The 12276-nt window shown below is 41.3% G+C and overlaps 1 protein-coding gene across 2 annotated transcripts in view; it reads right to left on the reverse strand.

The window, feature by feature from the left end:
- Positions 1 to 12276, reverse strand: part of lipca (lipase, hepatic a) — a 52841-nt gene that overhangs the window by 1228 nt on the left and 39337 nt on the right. For both annotated transcript variants that reach the window (XM_052040557.1, XM_052040556.1), the window contains exons 5-8: positions 5807 to 6040; positions 4529 to 4771; positions 2832 to 2952; positions 268 to 486 (exon numbers count right to left, since the gene is read on the reverse strand). In XM_052040557.1, coding sequence (XP_051896517.1) covers positions 268 to 486; positions 2832 to 2952; positions 4529 to 4771; positions 5807 to 6040 — 817 coding nt within the window. The remainder of the gene's footprint in view (positions 1 to 267; positions 487 to 2831; positions 2953 to 4528; positions 4772 to 5806; positions 6041 to 12276) is intronic.

The raw sequence follows: 12276 nt of genomic DNA on the forward strand, positions 1-12276 counted from the left end.
TTCACAAGTCAGAAATGTGGCTGTGAACAGAGATCCCAGAAGATACCTGCAGCTCTGCAGCAGCCGGCAAATCCATCCAGCCGGTCTCCCAACCCCTTGTATGTATGTACGGGCTGTACACGAGTCAGGTGTTCATAACCTGGGGCTGGCCTGTATCCTCAAATACTTCATCTACTTAGAATTCTTGTAAATTTTGCATGGATTTGATTACATTATATTAAAATTAATCTGACAAATGGATGCAACCATCTTTTTCCCATAACTTACTTATGTTGTGTTTCTCCAGCTTTTACTCTTATTTTTCTGACAATAAGCTCTGGGTTGATACTATTCTGTCTCCATGGAAAATATGTTTGAACAGTCCTCCAAAGGTTTGCCCAGGCAACAGAGCTTTCCCATTTGAACTTCAGCATCATTAAATCACCAATGTTAACGTCAGTATGAATCAGAAAAGAGTAGGTTTTGTTGGTGGTGATGCTTTCAACTCTGAAATAAAATCAAAGTTTCCACATTATAGGAGACACAAGAGACTGCAGATGCTGGAATCTGGAGCAACACACAAGATGCTGGAGGAACTCAGTGGGTCAGGCAGCATCTGTGGAGGGAGATGGACAATCAATGTTTTGGGTCTTCCAGTCTGGATGAAAGGTCTCGACCTGAATCGTCGACTGTCCATTTCCCTCCATAGATGCTGCCTGACCTGCTGAGTTCCTCCAGCTTTTTTGTTCCTCCATATTATAGCTTCAATTTCCAATGTAATGATAAAAAAATAATTCTGGTGAGAGCTGTTTCAAATAATGTAGAACAATTATTCCCTCATCTGTTGTAAAACAAGTAACCTTTTGAGCTTAAAAAGCATCCAGTTGATTATTACATTTGCTTCTACAATTGTCTAGATATGTAGAAATTTATGCCAGATTAAAAGACTCAAGCCAAACGTAAAAAGTCAACGTGATGTGGAATGTAAACCCCTGTATAAACAGCAAGTCCCCAGGGCTTGATGACAGGTTGCCTAAAGCCAAGGCTGAGTGATGCTCCGGTGCATGTAATACTTTCATCTTCATTAATAATCTGTTACAACACAACTGGCCTGCACAGCAAAGACCAGTTCTGAGTTCAGGTAAGATTCTTGCCTCTTTGTTGCCCGGTGAGGATTGGTCATTAGGTAACTTCTGTATTAAGATGCGACACCCTCACTAGAGCAACGGAGGTACTTCTGACCACCTCACTGAATACCACAACTTTTCCTGAAACTCTTGGGTTTCCATCTTTTGAAGGGGACACTTTAGCAGTGGTTTTACTCACAAGAAGAGCAGACCTTCAGTAACACTTCCTTGAAGGTGGTCTGCAATCCTTGTATCTTTAAAGCATATGTGTCCTGGGTGGTTTAACTCAACTGTCATCATTCTAAGGCTGGCTTTCTGCATGTACAAGTCAACATGCAGTGGGAAAAATGATCCATGAAAATCGGCAAGTAATCTCAGTAAACACGACTACAGATGGAGGCAGTGGCTTATCGACGAGACAGGAAACCGAGGACCTTTTTGATAAATTTAAAAAAAACAAGGGTGCTTGATGTCATGGCCATTATATACGTCAATCCCGTATCACTAAAAACATCTGGGCATTTATCTTTTTTGTGTATTTGTGGGTTGAACCTCATTTCTTCGTATTGTATTTGTGATAGAAATTCAAAAATAGTGATTTAGTTAGAATTCAGTTTTCTTTCTTTCCACTGAACATTGGATGTGATACATTTAGGGAATATTTGGCTTTTTCATTTATGTTTATGTATGAAATGTACAGCCATTATTCTATGAGAGTAATGAATACAGAAAATGCATCTATTTGTATTTCAAATAGCAGATGATACAGGAACTGAATTCCACAGTGTAAGAGGAACAGAATAAATAAACTGCAGGTCAGCTCTTACTGGAATATCCATTGCATCCATCCTAAAGGTATTCTTGCCGTTGTTCCTACCACACAAACTGTAAAAATGCAAATAGGACCTATTTCCAGCATCTTTTGAAAGGTTAACCACTCCCAGTATTACAACTACCAAAATTAAAAACAGGTTAGGGGTTCACGCATTGAAACAGAAAATGGGAGCAGGGCTAGACCATTCGGCCCTTCTTGCCCCCCCTGCTGTTCAATATGAGCATGGTTAATTCTTTTTCACTACTATATGCCTGCTCTCTCCTCATAGCCATTGATGCCTTTTGTGTTTAGAGATCTATCGATCAGTGCCTTAAATACGTATATTCAGTGACTTGGCCTCCACTGCCTGCTATGGGCGAGAATTCTACAGGTTCACCTCCCTATGTGTGAAGAGTTTTCTCCTCATCGTGGTTCTCAATGTCTTGCCCTGTATTGTGACAATGTGACCCCTGGTTCTAGAGCACCACAGCCAAGGGAAATTTCCTCCCCACGTTCTTCCTGTCAGAATTTTGTACTTCTCAATGAGATGTTCGTTCTTCTAATCACTGATTAACCTAATGTCTCCTCTCACGACAGTGCCATTATTCCTGGAATTAGACTGGTGAACAATTTTTAAGTTTTCCGGATTTTGTAGGGGAAAAGTACATACCTCAACATTACAGGATAAACGTGTACACATCCAAAACCTCATGCATTTTATTTAAAAAAAAGTTCATGTCCCTGCTGTGCATTGTTTTGAGCATTCCCCTGTGAGATACAATGGCTTGAGATTTTCTGCCTTTAGATATGGTACAACTGCCAGTTTGATCCATGTTGTTGTGAGATGCAGAACAAATTAAAAAGAAAACATTGGATTTGTTGCTTCTCCGTCATAAAAATACAGTACTCACAATTTGATTGGTAAATTTTCAGCATCACCTTCTGTTCCAAATAAAGAAACCTTGAGAGATGGTTCCAATTTACAGTGCTCTGTCTGGTTGATGAAGCGAATCTTGAATTGGTAATGATAGACTGAGCAAAATTAAATAAAGATCAGTTGATATTCATTTTATTATAAGACAACACAGTTCAAAAAGCTGATGACTGAGGGGTTTTCTTCCAGAACCAATTTTCTTCTCCCCTTTCCTGTGGAGGCCAAGTGTTCACTGAAATGGAAGGCTGTGTTAAGCTAGTTGTTAACGTAGCATTGAAGATACAGCCACCCTTGCCTCACATCTACACAGGAACTGGTTGCATCATGGTCTGATATGGCAATTTGGTATTGGTTTATTATTGTCACATGTACTGAGGTGCAGTGAAAAACTTGCATACCGTTCATACAGATCAATTCATTACACAGTGCATTGAGGTAGTACAGGGTAAAAACAATAACAGAAATTTAAAGGTGTGGAACGATTATAGTAAAAGTAATGGGTAGATCTGCAGGGAGCAGCTTGCAATGAGTCGCCACGCTCCAGAACATAAGAAACTGCAGAGAGTAGTGGGCTCAGCCCAGTCCATCACAGGCACATCCCTCCCCACCATCAGTAGTATCTACAGGAGGTGCTGCCTCAAGAAGGCAACATCCGTCATCAAAGATCCCCACCATCCAGACCGTGCCATCTTTTCGCAGCTACCATCAGGCAGGAGGTACAGAAGCCTGAAGTCCCACACCACCAGGGTTCAAGAACAGCTACACACACCAAAAGAGAAATAAACAGTTGACGTTTTGGATCGAGACCCTTCATCAGGACTGAGTTCCTCCAGCACTTTTTGTGTGTGTTGCTCCAGATTCCAGCATCTGCAGAATCTCTTGTGTTCAAGAACAGCTACTTGCCTTCAACCAAGGGCAGGCACAGTAGTTGTAGCGGTTAGTGTAACGTTATTACAGCGGCAGTGACCCGGGTTCAATTCCAGCCACTGTCTTTAAGGAGTTTGTACGTTCTCCCTGTGTCTGCGTGGGTTTCCTCCGGATGCTCCGGTTTCCTCCCACATTCCAAAGACGTACGGGTTAGGAAGTTGTGGGCATGCTATGTTGGTGCTGGAAGCGTGGCGACATTTGCGGGCTGCCCCCAGAACACTCGACGCAAAAGATGCATTTCACTGTGTGTTTCGATGTACATGTGACTAATAAAGCTATCTCTTATTTGGTTTTTGAACCAACTGGTAAAACCCTAATCACTGCAGTTTAGCAACACTATGACCACTTTGCACTAAAATGGACTTTGTTTTTTGTTTTAATTGTGTTCTTTCTTGTAAGAATTGTGTATAATTTATGTTTTTCTTGTAAATGTAATTTATCTGATGCTATGTGCCTGTGATGCTGCTGCAAGTAAGTTTTTCATTGCACCTGTGCACACATGGACTTGTGCACGTGACAACAAACTCGACTTTCATGCAGTTTCCACTACATTCCGTTGGAAACTGATTTACCAGATATAACCAGGGAGGTCCAGCCCAATCTTACTCCTATGTATCCTTATGAACAGAGGATAATTACAGCAAACTTTCGACTCACTAGCTAAGGTTGGAGGTTCCAATTCTGAAAGGTGTCCATTTTAATATTTTTATTTTTCCAATAGGGAAGCAATATAAGTAATTATCTCACCTTTATATGGCATGTTTGCACGGGTTTTCAGAAACATTTTTTTGCTCCTTTGTGTCCGGACCTTTTTAATATTGTAGCCCAGTGTATTGCATCGATTCTTCCTGCAGCTTAGACAGACTCCTTTGTTAAATGTGCTCAGGTCATTGCACCAATATGCAATACTTTGCTTGTCTTCATTCAGCAAAGAATCAATGAACAAGTGTACCGATCTCTCGTGTGCACACTTCACAGTTTCGGTAATACCTAAGAGAGCCCAAAAAAATGAACAATTGATGTGATAACCTTCTGAGCATTGTGACGTTAGTAACACTGTAATTGTCATCTCTTTGCTGGGTTGATGTATGATGCAATGATGGCTGCAGAGGCACACAATGTAGAAACACAGGCATTCATCGACCAGCTTGAGATGCTATTTGAGCAGCAAATGGTCCCCATAAATTGCAAGTGTGCAGAGTGATTATGTAGAAATGCATGCTTGCTGTTACATTTGATTAAAGTTTTCCTGCCTGTTGTCTTTGATCCTGAAATGAATTTATTAATTTAGTGCATGTGCTTCGGAACTGATTGGGTAAAACAGTCTGTTTTCTAGGATTGGCCATTTTAATGGATAGCACTAATGTCTACAGGTCTCCCATGAGCATGGGATTGGTAGGGTAATATGTCTGGATCTATAAACATTTTGCATCTGTAAAACTCATTGCCAGTTATTTTGATAATTAGAAGGTATTATGGTGCATTAGAGGTGCGTTCTAAGATATTAATTCTATACATTTAGATGTTTTGACTCAGGTATCTAGTACCAGAGAGAGGAGATGGATTATAGGGCAGTGGGATGTGATTGGCAGATGAGGAAGGGACAATGTTACACCTCCATGCCACACCCCACCCCAATGAAAGAAATGGAGGACCTTCCCGTGCACAGTGATTTAGGCTTTGAACAGACAACATTGCACAACTCTGTCCTGAAGCCTCCGCTCCACTCAGTGGACTCAACCAATGGGCTGCCTGGGGCTTGTTGTCATTTAGTTTCAAACTGGCTTTCTGGAAGTTATTCTAAAACTAAGGATTGTGGCTACAATAAAACAACTATGTGACGGTTCCGTCATGTACACAGTGCGTCTTGGATCCTCTCATTAATTCAATCTACGCCACATCACACCTGTTCATCTTCATCAAATGAATTGGTAACCACATCATTGTCAATATGACATCCATTTAAATATAAATAGTTTGGCGTAATGAGAAAAGTATAACTATTTCCCCAAAAGTGAAGCCTACCTAGAATTCCATACTGGGCGATGTGATTGTACATGTGTTTGAGGTGGCAGCCTGGTTGGAAGGTGCCACCGTTCGGATAGAAATCGTAATGGGCTACGGGTTGATTGATTCCAACACTCAGGCCCATGTGCTCTTGTGTGAAGGTGTGAAGTGCATCAACAAAGCTTGCATCGTCGGGAGATAGACGTTCCGTTGATGACATGCCTTCAAACAGGGGTCCAGCAGGATCAAGGCCTGTGTTAGAAACAAAGAGTAGGATAGATAATTTTATGCTCACATTTCATGACTTTAAAATGGACTAAATCAATTAATGACCGGATAAAGACTTTGTTTGTAGTGTGATCATGTTGAAATGTGAAGCTGTGGCACAGCAAGATCCCACAAACTGCCATGAAATGGGTGATGAGGTCACACCACAAAACCCCACAAACAGCCACAAAGTAGATGACTAGATCATCAGATTCAAGGTACTGATTTGGGAATAAATATTTGCCAGAACACTGGAGGAGATCCTTGTCTTCAAATAATTACAAGGGATATATTGTGTTCAACTGGCAAGGCAGACAAGGATTTTGGGTTAAATACCTTCAACAGTGCAGCATGCCCACGGTGCCACACTGAGGGGTCAGGCTAGATTCTGTGTCTAAATTTCCAGTGTGGGACTTGAGCCAACACATGAGTACAGGAATTGCATACACATGGAAAAAGAAGAATAGTTTCACCTTCGTACTTGACTACAAGTGTCCCACATTGAAACTTTGAGGCATCAGTCAAACATTTTGATATTGCATTCCTGAGACAGCTGTCACTGTTTTCCAATATTATATAAAACTTTGAAGCTTTTTTATTATAAAATGCATCTAATCAGATAGTTTGAAAATGATCCTAATTCAGGATGTCTGTCATAATGCATCCTAATCTACAATGCAACAGAACAATCAACAGTTACTATTAATACATTGCACAAGGCTGTTGTAGGACACACACAATTTTCTGTTCCGTACAAATCCCAGTTGGAAAGACAAGGAAGCGATTGCTTGCCCATTATTTTTCTGAGAAATGGGCTGTGGCAGAGGAGAACTCAGTGACAGCAATAACAATGGAAGCATTTTTAAAAGCACAGGGAACCGGCAGTACCATTCATAATATTTCATGTCTGTATGATTTTCAATGAACAGGATAATGGCTGAAATATTTTCTAAAAGGCATTGAACCCAATAGAAACATAAGGCAAAAGGAAACTAGTTTAAGATCAAATTCCCCAACTATTTATACTGATTCCCTTTGTTACAGTTTATCGTAGTGAATCAGGGTGTGTGATGAGACAGTACAGCTGGTGTGAACAGTGGAGATGCTGTGGAACAATGCTTCCAGACGGATGCACTGGGCATGTTTGGAATTGCTCAGGAGCCTGGAAGCTTGGCCCTTAGATTCTCAGTGGAGGGCTAACTTTTAATCTCACTTCTTTTCACATGTCCACTTTCCCAGTTTGGGGAAAAGCAGCCAGGCAATTGAATGATTTGGAATCTTTGAAATCCGGACTCACTGGTATAGTTGTGGGTCAGTGGGGAGAGGGAACCTCGTGCATGGGTTTTACTCGGTTTTCGTTTAAGCTGTAGCTCTTCGCGTGCCACAGAAAAAGGATAAGATTTAAGAGGTGAAGAGCCAATGGATTTAAGCTGCATTTACTGTTTTACAAATATATATTTAACTGCGCAATAGTTTTGTTTAAAAATTGTGCAGTTTGTAGGGCTGTTTGATTTGGAACTGAAAATATGAATGAACAGAATGAGGAGTGGCCTTTAATACCGAGTCCAGTGACGGGAAATGCAGCCCATCCTATTGGTTCCCTGTCCGATTACTGTGCGTAGAAATGAAATAAAAGGAAGCCTTGAACAGGTCAGAAAGTGTCATGAATGTGCACACACATCAGGTGATACCAGCAGCAAACAAAATCATTGCTTCTGCCATTGTTGTCATGGCTGTGAATTTTAATTAGTTTAAGATTTCTTTTCATAGGTCACACGGCAGTTACTATGGGAACATTTTTCACTGCAATTGTCTTCAGTCACAACGTGTAGTGCTACATGATTGATGTAATTTGCAGCATATAAAGTTTCAGTATGCATTAAACAGCAGCACTGTGTGAGAAAGCGGTGCTACAGACAAGGCTGTCTGCAGATGGCTCGGCTACATCGTCCCACTGCAGCACTGAACATTGCACCACAGTTGCAGTTTGTTTTGACTGAAAAGTCACAATTTTCTGAATTTCAGGAACGTAAAGTTAGAAGCCAATTCCGTGATGACTTTCAAAGAGGGAACTGTATAAATAAATGAAGGAGAAAAAGAAAGGAAATCCACCATGAAGGGGTGAAGGAGTGGAAATAATCGGACAGATCTTTCAAAGAGCTATCATGAGCATAGTGGGCTGAATGGCCTTCCTCTGAGTTCTACGATTCTATAAGTGAATTAATACTTGCCTTTCCAGGTGGAGGTGGTGTGGTTGCACTGACTGCCTTTAGTTAGGAAACAGAGGCACCAGATTTGGGAGAAGGGTTGATATGCTGAAAGTGCCTATTGTCAGGTATAATGGTGGTGATAGGGTGAGTTCCCTGTTAATCAAACTTGGAGACCACTCTGCTGTAACTGACTGAGACTGGTTTTGTGCACACTATTTACAAGTAACTATCATTCACTCATCGCTTTTCCTGGAGAAATCACTCTGCTCTCTCTATCCCTCCAAAGCTGCATGAAGAGGTTCAAGAGCTTGTTGGATAGGCATATGGAGGAACATGAGATAGAGGGATACGCGGGAGGAAGGGGTTAGGTAGTGTGAGGGTGGTCTGATGGACGGCACAACATGATGGGCCGAAGGGCCTGTTTTGTGCTGTATGGTTCTATGGTTCTATGGTTCTAAGTAACAATGTAGAGTGGAATCTGCTCAGCGCTGGAAGCTGCACTGGTTCCATTGGAGTCTGATGAAGGTTCCACACATGAAGCATTTATTCTTTACAATGATCTGACTGACATTCTGATGACTTCCAACATTTTCAATTTTTCTTTCAGATTTTCCCTTTTGTTTTAATTGTGGTTTGGTTTGCCGCAATGGGAAATATTTACTGGATGGGACAATGCTTCCTCTACCACCGCTGTCAGAACATAGAACATTACAGCACAGTACAGGCCCTTCAGCCCACAATGTTGTGCCGACGTTTTATCCTGCTCTAAGATCTATCTAACTCTTCCCTCCAACATAGCTTCCCATTTTTCTATCATTTATGTGTCTATCTAAGTCTCTTAAATGTCCCTAATGTATCTGCCCCCACAACCTCTGCAGGTGCACCCACCACTCTGTGTAAAAAAACTTACGTCTGACATCCACCTTATACCTTCCTCCAATCACCTTAAAATCCCCTCGTGTTAGCCATTGTCGCACTCGGAAAAAGTCTCCGACTGTCCACTCGATCTATGCCTCTTATCATCTTGTACACCTCTATCAAGTCACCTCTCATCCTCCTTCTCTCAAAGAAGGAAAGCCCTAGTTCACTGAGCCTATCCTCATAAGACATGCTCTCCAATCCAGGCAGCATCCTGGTAAATCTCCTCTGCACCCTCTCTAAAGCTTCCACATCCTTCCCATAATAAGGTGCCCAGAACTGAACACAATACTCCAAGTGTGGTCTGACCAGAGTTCTATAGAGCTGCAACATTACCTTGTGGCTCTTGAACTCAATACCCTGACTAATGAAGGCCAACACTCCATATGCCTTCTTAACAACCCTATTGACCCGCGTGGCAACCTTGAGGGATCTATGGATGTGAACCTCAAGATTCCTCTGTTCCTCCACACTGCTAAGAGTCCTGCCATTAACTTTGTATTCTGCCTTCAAATTCGATCTCCTGAAGTGTATCACTTCACGCTTATCTGGGTTGAACTCAATCTGCCACTTCTCAGCCCAGCTCTGCATTTTATCAATATCCTGCTGTAATCTACAGCAATCTTCTACACTATCCACAACACCACCAACCTTTGTATTATCAGCAAACTTACTAACCCACCCTTCCACATCCTTATCCAAATAATTTATAAAAATCACAAAGAGCAGGGGTCCCAGAACAGATCCCTGCAGAACACCACTGGTCACTGACCTCCAAGCAGAATATGCTCCATCTACCACCACCCTCTGTCTTCTATGGGTGAGCCAATTCTGAATCCACACAGCCAAGTTTCCCTGGATCCCATGCCTCCTCACTTTCTGAATAAGCCTTCCATGAAGAACCTTATCAAATGCCTTACTGAAATCCATGTACACTACATCCACTGCTCTACCTTCATCAATGTGCTTTGTCACATCCTCAGAGAATTCAATCAGGCTCGTGAGGCATGACCTGCCCCTCACAAAGCCATGCTGACTGTCTCTATTCAGCCTATGCTTCTCTAAATGCCCATAAATCCTGTCTCTAAGAATCTCCTCCAGTAATTTGCCCACCACTGAAGTAAGACTCACTGGTCTGTAATTCCCAGGGTTATCCCTACTCCCTTTCTTAAACAAAAGAACAACATTTGCCACCTTCCAATCATCTGGGACTACTCCTGTGGCCAGTGAGGACGCAAAGATCGTCGCCAAAGGCGCAGCAATCTCTTCCCTCACTTCCCGAAAAAACCTTGGATATATCCCGTCCGGCCCTGGTGACTTATCTAACCTAATGTTTTTCAATAGTTCCAGCACATCCTCTTTCCTCATGTCGACATGCCCTGGTGTATCAGCCTGTCGTGCGCCATCCTCACACGTCAAGGTCTCTCTCACTGGTGAATACTGAAGCAAAGTATTCATTAAGGACCTCCCCTACCTCTTCCGACTCCTCTTTTATTCCTGATCAGTCCTACCCTCACTCTAGTCATCCTCCTACTATTCACATACGTGTAGAATCAGGTTGTGGTGAAACATTAAATCCCAACCATTTCCATTTATTTATATCCTGAAGTCTACAATGGGCCACCCAGGCGGTAGTGCACCAGGTCTATCCGAGAGTTACTTTTCTTTGGACTTGGTATCAGCTTCAGGAAAGTTGGGTTAGTTTTAAACATCACTTATTCCTCTACCACTGCCATTCCAAAACTTTGACTAGGGTCTGGAATGGGAGTTTGTGTGGGGAAAATTCAAGTTTGATTGATCATAGTGTTTAAAATGTCAAGAGGATTCAGCAAAGTACATTCCGAAAACTATTTTCCTCAGGAACATAAAGAGCCAGACATCTTTTCATACAACTGGCATTAGAAATCTGGAAATCTCTCTCCAAATGATTCTGACTCAATACAACTGGAGCTGTGAACCCTGAGAATGTGAGGGGTATGGAGGTGTCATAGGGTAAATGGAGCTGAAGTACAGATCAGCCTTGATCTAACTGAAGCACAGTATGTGCTTGGATGGTCCATACAAGACCTAACTTACAGATATAGGACTTCACGCAGATTCTCCCATACAGTTTTAAAGATGTTTTCAAGATGGGAAAGTTAGTTACAGAAATGCAAACAGGTATTCATTAACAGCTGGATACAGTACATGTTCCATTAGTTTCATTGTGGGTAGTTTTAGGGTGAACATAGAGGGGATTCGATGAAATGAAAGAATTAGAAGAAGTGTATGCAGAGCAATATGCTGGAGGTAGCTACGTATGTAGTCTAGTGAATGGAGACAATTCCACAATATGGGGCAATTTTATTTTGATAATATTTTCCAGTTCTCAATTATATTTCGTTTTATTTTTGAGGAATCTGGTTTCATGGTTGAATCATTGGGTTGGCTTGTACAAATCTACCACATTAATATCAACAAGTCCTTTATTAATGCATTAAAGAACAGATAGACAGTAGGATCATTAGATATAGTATAAAATACAGCATTGCTGTGGGATTGAGATAAAATAAAACCCTGCTGTCCACCTCCCAACTTGCACCAAAGTGCCTCTTGTCAATCACTGCTGTATTCGCTGACCTGCACTGACTTACGGAAAAACTGTTTTTCAGAGAATTCTCAGGAACGGAACCTTTATGTAACCCAGAGACAGCTTGTACATTACTAAAATTAATGTGCAGATTTTCTCCTAACATACAGGTAAAGAAACAATGACAAGAAGAATTAAAACATTGAAGACATTTGGTTATGACTTACATAGAACTAAGACAATCCCATGAACATTATACGTCAGGCAAGTCATCTAATGAGCTGAGTTTTATCTACAAAGTACACAGGAAAAACACATTTGACTTCATGAAATGACCTGATTTGTTCTGGTCATCAGTTAAATCTATTTTATTTCATATACATCGACCTATGAATCTTTTAAGAGGTAATAGATTCTCAGCAATGCTGAGTGACAGAGTTTAGAATTAGAAACAATGTGAGAAGTGTTGACTTTGAACATGTGTTTTTCTCCATGAAACGTTTACATAAATCCTCAGACATTTC

The sequence above is a fragment of the Pristis pectinata genome, chromosome 28, assembly GCF_009764475.1.
Source record: "Pristis pectinata isolate sPriPec2 chromosome 28, sPriPec2.1.pri, whole genome shotgun sequence".
NCBI lineage: Eukaryota > Metazoa > Chordata > Chondrichthyes > Rhinopristiformes > Pristidae > Pristis > Pristis pectinata.